The sequence below is a fragment of the Apis laboriosa genome, unplaced genomic scaffold, assembly GCF_014066325.1.
Source record: "Apis laboriosa isolate Shangri-la unplaced genomic scaffold, ASM1406632v1 scaffold9_cov152, whole genome shotgun sequence".
NCBI lineage: Eukaryota > Metazoa > Arthropoda > Insecta > Hymenoptera > Apidae > Apis > Apis laboriosa.
The window spans coordinates 4,963,650-4,983,866 of NW_025224966.1; the positions used below are offsets into that span (position 1 = coordinate 4,963,650).

The 20,217-nt window shown below is 36.7% G+C and overlaps 1 protein-coding gene and 1 long non-coding RNA gene across 2 annotated transcripts; one reads left to right on the forward strand and one right to left on the reverse strand.

The window, feature by feature from the left end:
• The first annotated feature begins 1,437 nt into the window (after positions 1 to 1,437).
• On the forward strand, positions 1,438 to 19,611 carry LOC122719897 (protein dissatisfaction-like). Its single transcript, XM_043946146.1, has 9 exons — positions 1,438 to 1,474; positions 3,898 to 3,978; positions 4,616 to 4,777; positions 17,434 to 17,560; positions 17,861 to 18,065; positions 18,327 to 18,446; positions 18,546 to 18,785; positions 18,944 to 19,025; positions 19,147 to 19,611. The coding sequence occupies exons 1-9, from the start codon at positions 1,438 to 1,440 to the stop codon at positions 19,398 to 19,400; spliced, it is 1,308 nt and encodes a 435-aa protein (XP_043802081.1). The 3' UTR covers positions 19,401 to 19,611.
• Positions 17,745 to 19,254, reverse strand: LOC122719901. Its single transcript, XR_006347690.1, has 3 exons — positions 18,933 to 19,254; positions 18,598 to 18,753; positions 17,745 to 18,048 (listed from the first exon to the last, which is right to left on the reverse strand). It is a non-coding gene; the product is annotated as an uncharacterized LOC122719901 (long non-coding RNA).
• Positions 19,612 to 20,217: the final 606 nt, after the last annotated feature.

Below are 20,217 nucleotides of genomic sequence, written 5' to 3' on the forward strand. Positions count from 1 at the left end.
GGCCCAGGAACCGGAAGAAATCGTTGGCGTAGTATCTCATCGACAAATGGTATCGCACGCAACCACCTACGACGTCAGTCTAATCTCGGGGCACCGGTTGGTCGCCGAGATCCTCGCTCTTTTCCAGCGTCGAATGGGCGTGCTGGAAACGCCCATCTACCCTTGCTACATAGATCTGCACCCCTGTGCTGTCTCAGGGGTGGAGTCGACCAATGACACGGTGGTAACGTTCGTCTGACAACGTGGCCTTTGGAGCCGCCCCCGCATTTCCCGTGGCTAACTAGCACTACCCCACTATAGTCGCGTCAGCCACTCGGCCAGCAAGTCCCCGGGCTGTCTAGTCGCCCGTTGGAATTCCCCACCTATCCTCCTGTCACCTTCCTCTCACTCCCCCCTTCGCCCATTCCACTCCACACCCCCTCCCTCCTCCCCTCCTCTCTCTATTTCAGGCCAACGTACCAGCCACATCGAAGAAGTGGTGTACATCGTGCAATAGCCTGACTAAAGCCGCATCTAGCGATGGTTATAATCCTATCCCTCGTCACCAAAGTCGAACAATCTGACTTGGTTACAAGATAATGTGTCCAGAATACGAATTATAAAAAATTAAATATAAATACGCGATTTTTTTTTCGATTTTCGATATTCGAAATTATTCTGAGGGAATATAATAGTTTAAACCTTCGATGCAATTTCTTTCTAAAGCACGGATCATCACATGCTACATTCAACGATAAAATTCCACAATTATTAGAATTATATTATATAATTATACAATTTTATGACTTATTTCTAACTACGATATAAAACATACATTATCATTTACATTATACTCAAAAAAAAAAAAAAAAAAAAAAAATATTATAAATTTAGGTTTGAACGATTACACGAACGAGACTTTAAAAAAAAAAAAAAAAATCGAAGAAGCGAAAGTCGACGAAGAATGAATCACTCGACAATTGGCCGGCTCGACTCGAAAGCAAAAAAATCGGGAACGCGAGACGTTCGAGGCCCTCGCCACCCCCATGTCGACGTCATAGCTACGCCGACTCGCGGCCGTTTAGGAAGTTCTGTACGTGTGTTAGGCACCCCCGTCCACCCACCCACTCCTAGAAGCACGTCGAGCGTGTTGAAGAACGACCCGTGATTCCAGCTAGTATGGCTACGGTCAGGGGAGATAGGCAACTCCGACAGCCAATCGGGCAGCAGCCCCTATATACGCGCGTATACACGACCCCGTACAAACGCACAGGGGGTGCACACATAGGCAGGAGCATCCCGTACACGAGCACGGGGGATCGTACCCGCCCTTCCCGGCGAGATGAGTAGCTACGCCAAGGCTCGAAGCCACCTCGTCACGGAGAACGCTTCGAGACTTCGCGCGACTCCCTCGGCGTCGTGTCGGAAACGACCACTGGTCCAGTCGTCCGTCTGGGGATGCTCGACTTTGATCAGTCGCGAAGGATGGGCACAGGTCAGTTCGATAAAGCGTGTGCCTCTCTCTTGATTTTCTCGCCGGTGATACGTAGCGGTGGTTTCAACAGACCCTGATTGCAAACGCAGTGACACACGTGTCTCTTCTTTTTCTTTTTCGTTTTTCTTTTTTTTTCTCTTTTTTTTTTTTTTTTGTAAAAATATTATTAATACCGGGATATTTGATACTTTTTCTTCTTTTTTTTTTCCATTTGATTGGTTCGTTGTCGATTGATTTTTTTCTTTTTCTTCTTCTTCTTCTTCTTCTTTTTCTTCTTCTTCTTTTTTTTATTCGATTTCGACGTTTTGGAAATTTCGACTCCGGCCGGGTTTTTTGAACTTTTTCGCCTATCGACGTTTTCACCAATTCTCGATGCGCGTTAAGATTTTTTTTAATTTCTGTTTTGGTGGTTTGATGGTTCGTTGGTTGATTTTGAAGGATTTTTTTTTTTTTTTGGATTTGATCTTTGAGTTGATTTAAATGTGAGTTATTGTTGGTTGGTGACCTTGGAATGGATTTCGATTTCGGTGGAACCGATGATTGGGATTAGTGATTGAATTGTGGAGGTTAGGAATTTGTTCTGGATGAGAGAGCGGTTATCTTCGGTTTGTATGGAATGTACAAATTTTGATGTTTTTCTAAATTGTGATTCTTGTATCGAATTATTTGTTTTTATGGAAATTAATTGGCTTGCTTGTTTACTTATCAACGAACGAACTTGTTTCGATTTCTATAAATATTCTCTGTTGGATTATAATGTTCTTATATTTCTGTTTTCCTATAACTGTTCCATGATAATATGATAATACCATTATATCGAATCTTATTTCTTATTCAATTTATTTATTTATTTAACAAAATAAAATAAAATTCCAATAAAATTTGAATATTAAACAAAAACAAAATTAAATTTTACTTAATTACTTTCAATTTTTTTTTTCCTAATTCTTCAACACTTTCAATTCTTAATAATTTAAGAAAGAAATGATCGAAACGCATTCGCGAAACGATGATGATCACCACGACTCGCCTTTCCAAAAGATCGGACACACTTGACTCCTCTTGAATCCCGCGTCACGATCTTTTACACTTAATCGACGCGTTAGAACACATAAGACAACACTCTCAAGATATAAGCGTAAACGTCGAAAGGAAATAATCCGTTAGGGTTGAAGGGTGATCGGGTTAGGTTGGTAGGTTTTCGGTGTGAGAAGAAGAGGTGGTTTGGTTCCCCAGGCCAGAAACGGAAGCTTTGGTTGGCTTAGGCATGGCCGTGTTTTTCTTGCCGCGGATCATTAGGACGATTAGGGTTCCTCCGAAAAGGGGGAGAACAGATTAACGCTCGAGCTCTTCTTGCGGTCCGCTTTGCTTTCTTAAACGGAGTCCTATTTCCGCCAGCTTTTCGCTCCGTTTTTAAGTTCTTCCGCTCCTCCTCCTCCTCCTCTATACGATTGCTCGATATCTCTCACGGTGGATTAATCGCATGGCCAACTCTTTGCCTTGAAAGAGAAATTCAAGTACTTTTTATTTCAAAAGGAGATTTAAACGAGTTTATTTTATCTGTGGTATTTTTTTTTTTTTTTGCGATTTAATTAAATGGACATTATGTCTTGTAGATTGACGATGTTTAAACGAATGGAATTTTTTTTTTTTTTGGATTTTGAATTTGCGGATAGGATCTTGTTTTGGCGAAGAAATGTAAAAATGATAAATTAGTTTAACAATATTATCGTGATTGTGATACACAGCTGTTGAGAGTGGTATAACGTGTATGAAAATTTGTAAAAATACGTGGAAAAGAAAGTTTCGAGGGGAAAGGTTGCTTGAATGCATTGGAGAATAAGGACTAAGTAGAAATATCGGTATATGATCAGACAGAAAGTACTAGATATAAACGTAATCAATGAATTTGTTTTATCGTTTTAATTTTTCGTATATTGAGGAAGGAAATGTCAAGTAATTGAGTTATGGAAAATATGATTTTTAAAACTTTTTGTCATTAAAAATTTAAACGGAACATAAATTAAAATAAATATTTTTATAGAATAGATATACCTTAATTATAATCGCATAGTAATTAACAATTTCTAACATTTAGAAATATTGTAAAAACTTTAATTATTTAAATAATCATTTATTTACCGTGTACTTTTTTTAAAAAATTCCAATCAATTTCGCATTGATAGAAGAGATACATCCTTAATAAAGTTCAATTTTTGATTTATTAAATTGATCATGATTCGTTCGTGAATTATATATTTTTGAAAATAAAAATAACGTTTCAATCAATTATCAAACGAACGAATATGAATAAAAAATGAAAAAAAAAAAAAAAGAAAAAAAAAAGAAAAAAAGAAACGAGAATTATAATTAACACTTTTATTAGACTTTCCGTTTTTCCATTAAGTCAATTTCTGTTGTAGGGGACAGATTACTTGATATACCGTGTCTGGTATGCGGTGACCGTAGCTCTGGAAAACACTACGGCATCTACAGTTGCGACGGTAATTATCAAGCTCTTCTGTACATCAATTTTTCCATTAAAAGACACAACAACGGTTTATCCATTATATAAGAGAACAACAGATTCGTTGATTACAAATTTTATTTGACAATTCGTTCACTTGACAGCTAATTAAAATACATACATATTCGAATTTCACGACAAGTTTCGCAACAGTTCCTAGATTAGATTCGTTCGGAACGTTCATTAAAAAGAGACGCCAATTCAATTATCAATTAAATAAATAATAAAGGGTAAAATGTTAATTAATGGCCAATTACAAATGCGTCATGCAGAGATAGTGACCTATCCGTCGGTACATATATAGGTGCTTCTAGAAACAGGTGCAGAAACTTTGGTATTCTATCTATTCTTTTTAAGAATAAAAAAAAAATCAACAAATCAACCTAAAATATATCATTAAGAGGAATATGTATATATATATATATATATATATACATATATATTTCATGATCTTTCTTTAAATCTACGATATAATTTTGGACCATCTATTTTTAAAGTATTTAAAGTAATCTTAGAAGAGAAAATTTATCGTTCGATTCTCCTTTAATGTTGAAACTCGAAACTCGATAAAACAACTCGTTAAAACAAGGTCGAAATTTTTATATGTTGTCCAGGTTGTTCAGGATTCTTCAAGAGGAGCATACACAGCAATCGAAGGTACATCTGCAAGGTGCAGGGTGCCATGAAAGGGCGCTGCCCCATCGACAAGACCCACAGGAACCAATGCCGTGCATGCCGACTCGCCAAGTGTTTCGAGGCCAATATGAACAGAGACGGTAAGAGACGGTGTGCAAATGTTTTTATTCTCTCTTTCTCTCTGTATGTTTAACATAGAATCGTGAGAATCAGATATACGTCTCCTATAGAAAAAAGTATCGTAGGTGTGTGATTCCGCGAGAGGAAAGAATACCACGATATCATAGGAGCAACGGGACGCCGGTCTAATGGCGCGTTTTCCTGTCAAGAGGAGGGCCTCGAAGAGCTCCCACCGGCAGAGCAGGCTGCCTCCGTTTTCTCCGCGGACTCTACACCCTTCTTAGCTATAGTAGAGACGAAAGAAATAGGCTTCAATCTTGTAATTAAATATTTTACAGTATGACGATTTTTCTTTTTTTAATTCAGTTAACTTAGAGAATTTTGAGAAACCATTTCTTGACGAATTTGAACTTCTTTAATGGGAAGAAGAATCATATTCCGAGGAGTTGAAGATTTGAGCAGAGATGTGAGAATCACTAGAAGAAAAAGAATAGTTAATGAGAAGTGGTTCGAAGTAAAAAATAGAAAAGGTTTTTAATTAGAAGAAAGAGATAATTAATTAATCATCTTTAATGTATTCGTATTGATCTTTTTGTGAGGAATAATTGTTGTTTATAATAATATAATTTGTTGTGAGTTTAATGTAACAAAATTCTGGTTGAAAATTATAGTATTTCTTAATGTGAAATGTAAAAATGAGGATGATGGAGTGCAGAATTAATTTTTCGAATAAATGAATTTATAAGATATTTATTTGATCTTATTAATATTTATTATAATTTAAATGATATATATCCAATGGAATATGATTGGATAGGGGAAATAAATGATAGTAGAATTTGGATAGTCTATTTCTTTTGTCTGTACTGTATATAATCAATGTATACGATGTAGAATTGCTTATTTTCAAATTTATATTACGATTCATGACAAAATGATTGCACGTTTCTCTTTCATTTTATAATACATATGTGTGTTTAATATTCAATCGATGTAAAAAAAAAAAATGTACGAAATAAATTGGTTAACATATTATATACATAAAATAAATCGAGTATTTGTCATTTGTCATTTCCAGTATGAACTAATAACACGTTTAATTTAAATTACAGTATGTGCTATCATTTTGTGGTGGATTTAAGTAGAAAATGAAGTAGAAGTTGCACTAAAGTTTTTTTTTTTATTAAAAAAATTATTACATTATTTTTGCCATATTTGAGAATGAAATTGTTGGCTTCGTTTCTACGAATTAGCATTTCTTTCGTCGCAATTTGTGGTTACGCGAGCTACCACGAATGCCTATCAAAGACAGTGACTTTAGTGGCTATTGGTCAGACAAACCCTCCTAAGCAAACGTAGTCGTGGACCTAGTAAAACAGCAATCATGGTCGAATCGTCTATTTGTCGTTGGTTTTACAACTGATTCGTCAATGGATACGCCTAAATCAAGTATCAAAATTTATTATCTTCAAATTTTTAAAAATTATATAATTATATCGTTTCAAAGTGCAGAAGTATACGCAGACTATCAATTATAAATTAATAATTATTCAAAATAATCTTACGCTCGTTCTTCACCGAAAATCCTTAATTCTTACATCTCGCCTAAAATTACCTAATTAATTAATTAATTAACACGTGGAAAATCGATACGATCTTATCTCAAGGAACGCGTTCGACAACTTTCACATAAGCAAGAACGAGTATCGCCAGTGCACCGCACTCACTGTCAGAGATGTTTCGACCTATTTTCGATCGAATTTTTCACCCAGTATTAAACTTGATCGAAATTGCATTTCTCGCGCAACATGCCGCGTATCTCTATTAATCGACGACACGAGAGACTTCAATGGAACTGGAACGAAATGCGGAGAGACTCAATAACGATTCCGCATCGTCATACCACGTTTCGCTTTTTCCATGATCTCTCACTTGACGCGTTACTTTCCAACGCGATTCTCGATATATATATATTTATGTATATATATCGCCACAAAATTCACGAAACGAGTTTGTATATACGTATACTTCTATATACGGACCGTTGGCGACCATTTTCATTTAATTAATTAATCGATCGAAAACGCGTAATCTCCTCTCGATGTTGCATTACATTATGTCCTCTCGATGAAAGGTCGAACGGTAATTAACATTTATTTGCTGTAAACTTTGTCGCATTTCTTGTATTACGTGTAAATGTTATGTTATTTGACCCTATACTGCTGTTTCGAAGGGAGTAGTTTCATACTTTGGTGGAGGAAATTTTGACACGAGAAATGACGATGATGTTATTCAACGATGATACTTTTAACGATGTACACGGGGATTCGATATTTTATATCCGTCTATTGTGCGATACCCCAAGTATCGGAGTATGATATTGATTCGAAGGTATATTCCGCGTGGCAGGGTAAATCGGATTTCATATCGATAAGTACACGACTTTGTGTAATCCTCGTTTGATATTTCAACTGAATACGATGTCACGGTTATGCGAGTAATTAATAGATTCTTGGTAAAATGATTTACATTCCCGTGTAAAATTCTATTAATCGTTTTTAATCCTTCAATGGCGCAAAATTTTATTCTTAATTTTAAAATGTCCCATATTTTTATATCTTCTCTGTTCGAATTTTCCATAATCCATTGTTCCATCGTAAATTTTACACTTCTAACACGTATATCATAATTTTAATACTTTATTGATTCGTATCATACGTCATCTTGTTATTCGTGTGAACGATAAATTCTACGGTTGCGAGTCTATTAATCGCTCTTCTGCTAATCTTCGTTTCGTGAGATTCTATATTTAGTTCATCTTTTCGAGATACAAAATGATACGAAAACTTTCACATCGATCTATCATCGTCGACCGTCTATTATTTAAGGGATTCCATTATTGCGTCCAAACATGACCACCACGACACTCTTCACTTTCATACAACATTTTTCATACTTCGATCCCAATTCTCATTAAATCGAAGAACAAACGAGATTTTTTTTTAAACTACGAGAACTCAGAGACGACGAAAAAATGAAAAAGAGAAATGGAAAGACAAGCAGCGGAGTAGCGATCTCGAAGGAAAGGAGATCTCGATCAAGAAGCGATACTCTTTCGAGAAACGTCGCAGGCGGTTAAATAAGAAGGAAGGAGCGGCGCGGAGAGAAAGGGAGAAAGAGACGAGAAGTAAGAAAAAAAGGAAAGGAAGAGAAAGAAAGGCAGAGCATATTCAAAGGCGAAGGCAAAGAGCGGCGGATGAGAGATAGAGGTACATATCGAAAGAGAAAGGCAGCCAGGGGCGGACCAGACCGAGCTCGATGGGGATGAGGGTGGACAGGGTGTCGGGGGTGTTTAATGCAGGACGGGTGCTCCGGTTCCCAGCGGTTGCTGAGGCTCCAGACGCGAGTAAGAGAGGAGATTCAATTAGTGGCAGAGCTTCCTAACGTTAAGGAGACTCCACACGGGGTGAGGTGAGCCTCCGGTTCTTGCGTCTCTCTCTCTCTTCCTCTTTCGCCTCTCATTTGTCTCCTTCTCCCCCTCCCCCCAATCATCATCCGCGTAAAACGAGTACACTCGTGCTCGTCGCGAGGCATCCTTCCTCTGGATGCTCCCAGTTTCGTGGAAATTGATGACGCGATGCGAGCAGATAATCGAGAAAGGTGTGTAGCATCGTGCATGAAAGGGGTGATTGTTATCGAAATAGGCGAAAAAAGGAAGGCGAGTGATTCACGAAGATCGCGATTCGAAGGTTGATTTTGTCAGGTTAGTTGAAAACTTGACGGTTTCGTTGTGATAATATATTGGATTGATATTAGTAATTGGAAAAAAGTTGATGGACGTCTTGAATTGTTTGGATAAAAGATTGTATTGTACCAACATCAAAAGCATCTATACGTTTTAAATATAATTGGAAAGAACGTAAATCAAGTTATTTTTGATAATTCATATTGGAACACATCGTTACACATCGTTCGTATGTTATTTTCTCTCGAGGTTACAATTTTCGTTTTACAGGCATAGTATTTTTTTTTACCGCGAGAAGATACATATATATATTTTTTTTTATCACGTCACGGAACGTTGTGAGGCGCCCATAAAACGTAGGTGACCACTCGGTAAGTGGTATATATTATGTATGCGGTGCTTCGCGAAGCTCCGCCGCAGGCATGCAATCATCCGCCGCCTGACAACCGGTACAGATCTCTCTAACCCCTCACACCACCAACGTGTACCAGCACCCTTCGCTCAGGAAATTCATCCCTACCCTACCGGTGTCATTTGCTCTGCCCTGCCTACCTTTTCGACGAAACGCGCCTCGCCCGGGCCCGCGTATATATTTTGCGAAATATGGCGTTAAACGATATCAGAAGATTACCAAGCGGCTTACCGCCGAGGATTTGTAACTTGTAAAGGGAAAGAGAGGATTTCGCGGCGACCCGTCCAATCCTCCTTCCGCTCCTCCAAGTCTTCGACTTCCTTTCGTCTCTTTATCGAATTTGCAAGTAACGATTCCTACCATACCATATTAGTTTTACCTTCTCTCTTTTTTTTTTCTGAATAAAATTCCTTCTGCCCCCCTTTTTTTTTTAAATGGATTCGAACGGACGAAGTTGAGAAGAAGAGGGCTCTTTTAAAAAGTTTGAAATTCGTGATGAGATGTTTTTTCATGATTATCGTGAGAAAATTCTGTGAAAATTGATTCTCGAACGAAATCTCTTCTTCGCGAGTTTTCTTCGCGTTGAAAATTTTAGAGCTCGAAGTCAATCATTTCCCACCCCCACATAAACGCGGGAAGCGTGAACGTTGGAAAGTTATCGTGGAAACGAAGTATCGGAAATAATCCCGATTTTCTACGGGCGAAAGGGGCAAACACGGGACGCGCCGGTTTAATTCCGGTTCAGAGTGCTTTTGCCACCTCCAGAAAGGGTGGCTCCGAATTATGAACGGAAACAAAGAGATTTAAACTTGGAAGTTGCGAGCCACGATCGATTGGGCATGAAACGAGGCAAAGTTTGCAGATCCAAGCGGCTGCCTCGATTTGTATGTGTACATTGGGAATGATGTTGACCCGTAAGGCGAGAAAGGGCTAAAGGGGTTCGTTCATTTCGTTTTCGAACAAGTCATAGACTTAGCCTTTCGCGCTATTAATTGAAAACTTTCCTCGCATCGTTTTGAATTAAGATAGGATTCACGAGGGTACGTGATCTAGGGCATGGATAAGATTTCGAGATTGATTTTAACATTTGATAATTATGCTTTGGGAATTTCATTAATTTTTACGTGTAAATTTTAAATATTTCAAGAATTATTTATTTTACACTTGCTATTATTAAACTTCTTTCTTTAAAAAGATTGCAAGTTAATCAACATCATCAAACCAAGAGAAATAAAATTAGTCTGACAAATTAATTAATTAAAATTTCGAATAAACTTTACTTTAAATATATGTATAATAACATTTATCTATATATAACTAGTATAATTAGCTGCTCTTCATAATCTTGATTATTCGACTAACTCATTGAAATAACGTATCTAATCTTCGACGGGCAAAGAAAATCAAACTGAATACCCATAGAGATAAAAAAACAATGAAGAATCAAGACTACAAAGTTATTTAATCATCGCTCTCTCATCATAATTCTTTTTTCATAATTATCATCGAACGAAAGAAAAACCAAACCGAATACCCATAGATATAAAAATACAACGAAGAATCGAGACTATAAACCTACTTAATCATCACTCACCGATCGTTCTTCCATAATTATCATTCGAAAAGAACACCAAACCGAATACTTATAGAGATAAAAGGACAACGAAGAATCGAGGCTACAAACCTACTTAATCATCACTCACCGATCGTTCTTCCATAATTATCATTCAACGAAAGGAAAACCAAACCGAATACCTATAGACATAAAAGGACAACGAAGAATCGAGGCTACAAACTTTTAATCACTCACCGATTCTTTCATAATTATCGCGTAACGAAAGGAAAAGCGAAGCACCGAATGTCTCTAGAAATAGAAAAGGCGGCTATAAAGGATGGAGCGGTAACAAGGTTTTCTCTGGCCGATCGGCGAACCGACCGCGTGCTGGCGTCGACCACGGCCGGCGACGAAGAAGCGGGGTAAAACCATAGAACAGGGGTGAGAACGATTGGAAGGGGGTTGCGTGGGAGTGGACGGCTGGTAACGCAACGAAGCGAGGCGTGCCGTACACGCGGCCGGCAGCATCAATCCATCCACATAAACGGTAAACTGTAAAGCGGGTCCCCCGGAAGAGGGACAAGGACGGTGGATGGCGAGCGTGCGAAGCGGGCCGCCGCGGGGGTGGAAAGAGGAAGACAGCGAACGGACGGTCTCTCCCTCTTGCGGTAGGACGCGCGATGTGTGTAGACGGAACGGGTCGTTGCGCTAAGCCGGGCTTTGATCGTCACCTGTCATACTAACGCTCGGAGGAACCGCGTTCATGGACACGGTTCACGTAACAGAGAGAATTACGGCCGCGAGCTTATGCATCTCGCGAAATGGGAAGCCTCTATCGCGATTTTTTTTTCAAAGGAGCGCCAGACATTCGAATGTAATTTCTTTACGATTCGAATTCTTTAGGGTTGTTTCGATCGAATTGGCTAATTATCTTTCGAAGTTTATTGTTGTTGATTGAAACGAAGAATTTTAGAGAAATGAATGTAATTTTAGGGTTGTTGAAAGAATATATGTAATATTTTATAATTTTGGATTAATTACGTGAAGACTTTTTCAATTTTGATGATTTTAAAGTTTAAAGGTTGTTGGGATTGTATTTTTGTATTTTTGGAGTGTTAAAGAAATATATGTGCATTCGTAGTTTTGGAAAACGTTACATTTAAAGCGTAGTTTAAAATTATCGTAAATGGAACGAATATAATAGAAATATATGTTCAGAATTTTTAGGAAAGGAGAGTTCGTGTTTTTAAAAAATTTCGGATCATGGCTAATTGCACAAGGAATGAATTGAATAAACATATCTGTATTGAGAATTGTGGGGAAAAAAGGGATTCGTGATTAAAGAATCGAATGATTTTGATCGTGGAAGAGCAATAGATGCGAGTTGTATTTAACACGAATATCTCTGAATTAACGTGACTACGAATCTTCGTGTACAGGTCCCTTATACAGGGTTCTATTGGACACATAATCCTATTGAACAGTCCATTAATCGTTGGTCATCTCATTTACACATATGTGAAATGTCATGCGCTAACCCTCCTGTTAATCTGCATAACATACATACGTATTTAGTCGCATCGTGAATCAGACAACGATTTCCGGAAGAGACAACAGATCATACCCTATTAAGAATGAATATGTATTACACAAAGAATTTTTATATCAAATTTTTGTAACTACGATAAGATATTTTCATAATACCTAACTCGTTGTTTTAAACACGTATTTCGTTTCAGAATAATCACTACTAAACATTTTTTACTTTAAAAACTATCGTTGAAAAATCGGTTAATATTGATCGGGAAAATTCTTCACGTGAATCACAGATTCAAGTAAAAACATAATGCTATAATTTCTTAATTGGAATACTTAGTACTATTGATAAATTATTATTTGAAATTATATTGTTTCCATACACAATGTTATATTTCAATGAAGACAATAGTACAAGTCAATAATTGATTCTTACTACTTAAATTCATACGAAAAAAAAAAATTATTCATTACAAATCCAATACCTTCTCAGATCCACACACCAATCCTCCAATCTTCCACCCCTATGTCAGAACATTCATAATACACAATATTATATTTCAATGAAGACAGTAGTACAAGTCAATAATTGGTTCTTACTACTTAAATTCATACGAAAAAAAAAATTATTCATTACAAATCCAATACCTTCTCAGATCCACACATCAATCCTCCAATCTTCCACCGTTCATCCCCTATGTCAGAACATTCATAGTATTTTCCAAAAAGGCAGAAAACAGGTTCAAAGGATCGGTTCCCTTTTTCTCTATCCGACGCAAGCAACACCGACGCTCGCTCACATTCGGTTCACAAATACGCGCAAACACACACACACACACACACACACGTGGAAGCTCCATATGAATCTCTCTGGAGTGGTAACACGTGTACGGGCGCGTCGTACACGCGGGTACGACACACGAATCGCGAATTCGGCCCCTCCAATCGGCTAAACTCGACGGCACGGAAACGTTGATGGCGATGCTGATGGTGGTGAAGGCGAGGGCCGTCGGTGATGGTGGTGGTGGTAGTCGATGTATCAACCCCACTCACTCGAGGATTAGCCTTGGAGATCGCTGACTGCTGAAATGTTCACAGATCGGTTTACCGTTTAGCAGGATAGAGAGTGTGAGCCCTGTGATCCATGGCCCGTGTGAGCACCGACCCCACGCACGGTCGAGCACACACATACGTACACATATGTACACATATACATGTGTATGTATATAGAGATACGTGTACAGAGAAGAGTATACACAGTGGCGCACAGTCGAATTTTCGTTCTCCCGCATACGTGCATCACGTGCTCTCGTTCTCCGACCATTTCTGTCACTTGTACACTTGTGCTCCTTTATCCGCTTGCTTTTCCACCGTTTCGCACTCTACTTTATTCCTTTTCCTTTGTTTCTGCCTCTCTCTTGTTATTCTAGTTTTGTCAGTTACTGATAAGTACTCTTTTAGATTCTTCCTTGCATCCGGCAGGATGAGGCAGATTAAACTCGATTTGTTCTACGATCTTTTCTCTATAATCTTTCCCTTTTGGTTCTCAATCTTGGTTGAATTGGAATGGATCGAATTTCCGAATGTTCGTTACATTTCTTATGTTTTATTGATTTCAAATCGCGATATACTCTCGATATATTTTAACAAACTTCAATATAATTATTATTATCGTATATTCTCGAACATTCCTCTTGAAGAGATTCGAAAGCTTACAGAAACCTTCAGATTGTCAGCGATTAGATAATCTACAATTCAATTATCCCTTCTCCATATCTATTCATACCTACAAATTTATTCCTTTCCACCACCCCAAACAGACATCCCAAACAGACATCCCCCTGTTGCTCCCTTTTCCTTTCCAAACCTTGCTCCTTTTCCTTCTCAACCGTCTCATCCTCCAGATCTCGCATTCTCCCCCTTCTCGTCCTTCCCTTCTTCTCGGGAACGATGGTCATCCACGTCCCCTCCCTCCTCCAGCTTCTCCCTTTCCCCCCCCTGCCAAGAGGGATGAATGACAAAACGCAAAGGCTCGAGGCCCTAACCTGGCCATAGTCGGGTTGTACACAGGCCACTCGACTGTGGGAACTCGCATTGTGGTGCACACGTGGCACAACGGCGAGTATTACGCCGTGGCTCGTGGCTTCTCTCCGCGTTCCACGCCGGATCGTAGCGCGGCGATCGTGGAAACGAGACAGAGGCCGAAGAGAAAGGATGGAGGAGAGTGGGTGGATGAAAAGGGCGCGGTCCATTCCGGCGCATGCGAATCCTAATCCCCGCGTCCATTCGACGTCCGGATCGCGAGCACGCACGTACTCGAAAATCGTCACCCTCCCCCCTCCCGCTTAAGCCACCCCAACCACCCATGGCGAAAAATTGTCCCGACGAATTAAGAGGAACGTGCCCTCGTCGGATCGTCGTTGAGACACGGCCATCGGGGGATGAAATTGGGGGGAGGAAGGAAGGGGAAGGGGAGGGGGATTTTGTTCCTCGGTGACGATCAACCATGTTTATCCGTCGTTTATGCGCACGGATTCTATTTTGCATGATATTATTATTTCCCTGGATTTTTTTAAGCGATTTTCGTCGATGCATCTTGTTGTTGAGACTTCGTAACAATTGATTTATAGGTTTATTCTTGTTGCTCTTGTAGATGGATGGATTATTTTATCAATTGGAGATTATCAAAAAGGTTGAGTAATTAGATTGATTGGATTGGATGTTATTAATTTTGCAAACTATTATTAGAATATGAATTTTAAATCAATATAAAATTAATATATCTATCAATATATTTGTTGAAAATTATTTTATTTATTATTGAAATTCGTTTTATTTATTAAAAGTAATTTTACATTTGTAAATATATATGGATTAAAAAGGAAAAGTTGAGTTTATTATAAGGGGGGAGGGGGAAAAAAAATACTCGCTCTATAATTTTGCGCATGCGAGATAAAGGCAACGATAAGCAAAATAATATGTATATATGATAAAAAGAATACGTGTATTGCATTTAATATCATCATAAAATTATTTGAAAAACATTTAAAAATTATATATCTGATAATATTTTAAAATGATAATATTGATGACGATAAAAATTATAAAAATTTTAAATTATTATTAACTCGAAATGATATTATCTTATCCGGCGAGAAAAAAAGAAGAGAAGAAAAGGGAGAACATTTTTAAAAATAATTTTTATATTTTAATATCTCGACCGCGTGCAGCATGCGAGGAATTTTGCTTACAAAGCAAACAAGCTCGCGGCTCCTGCTGGTTTTTTCGCTCGGCTGAAAATTCTCCGATGAAAAAACAATTATTACTCTCGGAAAATAATAATATTTGTACCTGTTCCGATGCACGGCCAATTTACTCGATAAAACAAATAGACCCGAAGCGGATTTCATCTCGTCTTACTTTCCAACTGATTACATACATACCCTCCCCATACTTTATATAACATTTCACTTCTAATCAACATTTCTTTATAATTCTTAAAAATTAAATTAAATTAAAATTAAACTAATTCACTTATTCAAAAACAATCGTATATTTAATCGATTATTCCAATATTACTTGCATCGTATACACGTGTACTCACTCTTTAAAATTATTTCATTAAACAATTTCCCAATCAACGAAACATCTAAGACAAAATTCGAGCAAAAAGGAACCGAATTGCTCGGGAACCTTAATTGCTCGAAAAACAAAAAAAGACAGTTCCCTTCCCATCTCTGACCTCCTTCCAACCCCTCGTTCCTCTTCCACGCACGCGATCTCGTCGTCAGCCTCGGATCAAGGAAAGAGATACTTACGCCGCCAATGGCACAAAGAGAGGTCGGATAAAGCGCGGATATTGCGACGCCAGTGCGAACGTGGGAATCCACGGCTGCTATCCGCTCAGCCTCATTAATGATGATGTGCTTGCCACCCAGTTGCAGTTCCATTCTCTCTCTTCCTCTTCCTCCCTCCCTCCCTCCTTCTCTCTCATACGCATACATCGACACCCTCCTACATATTTCAACGTGTGTACGCCTCTGTCTTTCTCCGTTGTTACTCCATCTCTTTCTCTCTCTCTCTCTTTCTCTCTCTTTCCTTTCTCGCGATGCCTTGACAAGAGAGAAGCTGACGCCCGGTTAGCCATCGCGTTCACTCTCTCTCGTTTCTCTATTCTCCCTCTCGCTCCCTCTCCCGCTAGATTCAACCCTCCTACAGGCCTCCTCTCGACCATTCCTCCCCAACCAGCCTGTACGAGCCACGAAATACAGCTCGTACATCTCGAACAGTACCACTCCCCCTCGACTCAATTCCGCGCAACCTGCGCGCACTCTTTTTCGCTCCCACCGTTAAGTTCTTGGGCGATATTAATAGGAAACCGGTGGAAGATCGAGGGAGAGGAAGGGAGGGGGTCGTAGTATCGCGAAAGATGATTTGTGATTCCTCGAGATGATCTTGGTTGAATCGTTGGGCTTCCGTTGCTTTTCCTCTTCGGGGATGGGGAGGAGGGGAAAGGAATGGGTCGATCACGAATGGGTGAACGAGAAACTTTGAGGTTTTATCGATGCGCAAATGAGGCGAGAGATCGTGGCAGGATCGTGGTGGAATTGCGGGCTCGAGTTTAATTTTCCACGAGGAAATTGAATTGTGATTCGATATATAGAGTTTAGAAATATGATCTTGTATAATTATTCTATCTATATGGAATTTTTATATAGATATATATATTTTAAATTTGAAATTTTCCAAAAATCTTATTCTTCTCGTTGAATGTTACGTAGTATCAAATGTTTGATACTTTTTTTTTTTTTAATATATTAAATTATGAATAAATCATTTCTAATAATTTTTCATCATCCTTCTTCATTTATCGTTATTTACAAAGATATTTAAAAGATATTGAATGATGTAAATGTTTTTATAGAACAGTAAAACGTGATAAACGATTGACTCTTTTAAAGTGTAATTTATCGTATTTAAAGGAATCTTCAACCCCGGGTTCAATCCTACGCGGGTCTTTTTTGCTTCCCCTATTAAGCACTTGAGTGGCATCAATAGAACCATTGAAGATGGTACTCCGGCATTAAGAGATCACTTGTGATTACATTGAAGGTGTATTTCATAAATCAATCATTCAGCTTCTTGTGTATTTGACATATACGAAAATTATACGTAAAAGAAAGAAAAAAATAATTTTCCATGTATTGAAATAAATTTCTTCTTTTTGAATTACGAATTTTCTCATTATTAATTATTTTTGAATTTTTATTTTAAAATACTTAACGATATATAAATTTAAAAAATATAAAATATATAAAGAAATGATTTTATTAAGGAAAAAATTGTAAAAAAATATTATAGAAAATCATTTAAAAAATTAAATGTTCAAAAAATAAAAATAACAAAATTCTTTATTATTAATATTTAGCGGTACAACATGAACGAGGTCCGAGAAAGCCGAAACAACCCCAACAACAATCTCCAATCGCGCCACCTTTACACAATGATCGATTACGGGCTGGCCTTAGCTCCCCTTATGTTCTGTTACATCAAAGGTGTGTATAAAGTTTTTTTTTAAAAGCTCTGCTAAATCTTTAAAATTTGTTGTATTTATATTTTTGAAATAAATGGCTTACACATTATCGACTTATACTATTTAAACAAAAAAATCTTATGAAAAAATGATTCAACTTTTTATTTTAAAATTAAAAGAATGAAAAATAATAATTAAATAATATTAATAATAAAATATGAACCATAATTTATTGTAAATGTACGAAATATTACGAAATCATGTTCTTAGTATTTACATTTAAATAACTCGAATAAAAGGACGCTAAGGATAATGTGTGCAGAAAGTTCAGGTGTGATCAAAGGTTTTCGCCTTATCCACGGCCAGTGGCATTAGTTCAGAAACCACCAGAAGATTCTTCGTCCCCGGCACCATTGGCTCTACCGCATTCTCCTTCGACCACGACTTTGTATTCAGCACCCTCGAGCGTCGCCCTAACGCCGCAACCACCCCTTCTTCAGATACTAATGTCTGCGGAACAGTGTCAAGTAAGTAATTCAAACTTTGCAAACTTTATAATCAGCAATCTGACAAATTTCACCGTTTTCACACGATGAAACTGATAAATTAAACGTAACTGATTGTGAACATACCATATTTTTATTTAGGATTTATTTTTAAAAAATTAATTTCGTTTAAAATTTTTTTGAATGTATTTTTAAATAAAATATTTTTTTCTTTTTACTGTGATACTACTAATTATTAAATCTATTTTATTTTTAAATATCTGTTCGTTTTTTATTTACAAGGAACTCGTATGGAATGCACCATTACAATCGGAAACAGAATATTCTTTAGAGCAAACAGAAGGTAGTCATAATTCTTCCGGAACTTTACCAAATCCCAATCCTACGCGAGAACTATTACAGGTAATTATATCAAATATAAAAAAAATTAAATAATATCGTATAATATTATCATTTATAATATTTTATCGCACATCAAAAATCAACTAAAAAAAATTTCAGGAAACTACTGCACGTTTATTATTCATGGCAGTAAGATGGGTTTGTTGCCTACCTCTATTCCAATCACTTTCGAAGAACGATCAATTATTATTACTCGAAGGTTCCTGGACACAACTTTTTCTTCTTCATCTAGCACAATGGTCCATATCTTGGAATATTACCGGCTTATTGGAGGATGAACAGGTACGAGCAAGATTACCGGACGAAGCTACAACAAATCAACAATTAATTACAATTCAGGTAATTATTCAAAATTATCATTTAAATGAAACATTTGTTCTTTCCATCGTAAAAAAATCAATTTACCTTATATATATATATATATATATATATATCATATATTTATTTTTAAATTTAATTATATTAAAAATCATATGGATAATATACCTATGTTTTAGGATACAATATGCCGTTTTAGGCAACTTTCACCAGATAGAAGTGAATGGGGATGTATGAAAGCAGTAGCACTGTTTACTCCAGGTAATAAAATTTTGATTTCTGGTAAAAAAAAAAATTATATATTTTTAAGAGTATGTAATAGAATTAATACAGCGAAAAAATATTTTAAATCTCTATTATCAATGATACGTTCTTTTCTCAGAAACAGAAGGTCTTCATGCCACTGAGTCGATCAAAATGTTACAAGATCAGGCTCAATGTATTTTAGGAGATTACACGAAATCCTGTTATCAACGACAACCAGGTAGAAGCGGGACATTAATGCACGTGGTTGGTCGTTTGACGTCTATTTTTCCAAAGTTGGTTGAACGTTTATTTTTTCACGAAACCATCGGCGAAATTCCTATTTCGCGTTTACTCGTTGACATGTACCAAATGAAAGGGCACACAAACTGAGATTTGTCAATAAATGGCAAAAAAATTGTGTGAAAATTCCCCGTGGATTTCCAAAACTCTTCCGATTCTTTAAACCAATTGTCATAGAGAACGGGATAAGTTTTCGAAACCTATAACCAAAGACTGCAAAACTATACGAAAGATTACTCGTCTTTTCGTAAAATTCATAAATAGATAGATTCTCACAACAGCTTCGTATGAAATGAATCGTGTTAAATTTATTGTTACACTAATATTTTCTTCTTTTCGTAAATTCGCTAAAAAGGAATTTGATTCGTGAATGTATTATATAAAGATAAGCTTCCATAAAAAATATATAAATATCCTATATTCATTTGTAAATATTCTGATAATCGAGACTTAATAATTATTTTATTTATTTCTTGTTTTTAATTTATATGTAATATTTAAAATTATTTATATAATATATTTTAAGCATATGTAGTATATTATTTTTCTATATATTACAAATATGATTGTTTTTTTTTTTATCTTTTTCTTGTAGATAATAGTCTAAGTGTTATTAATCGTAATTTAATAAAGTTATACTTTACATTTTAATATTTGATAAGTAATAATGTACAATTATTTTAATGTTACTTGTGATATGAATGTATTTGTTATCATTGTATTTAATATTCGCTAAAATTAATACATATTTGTTGTAAAAGAAAAATAAAATTTGATTTTATAGAATAGATATTGATATATAATATGTTTTATATATATATTATATGTATATCAGCATAAAAATGATTTATATGGATCCGTGAAAATGTGTGACGGATAACTGAAATGAAATTATAAAAAAGAAAAT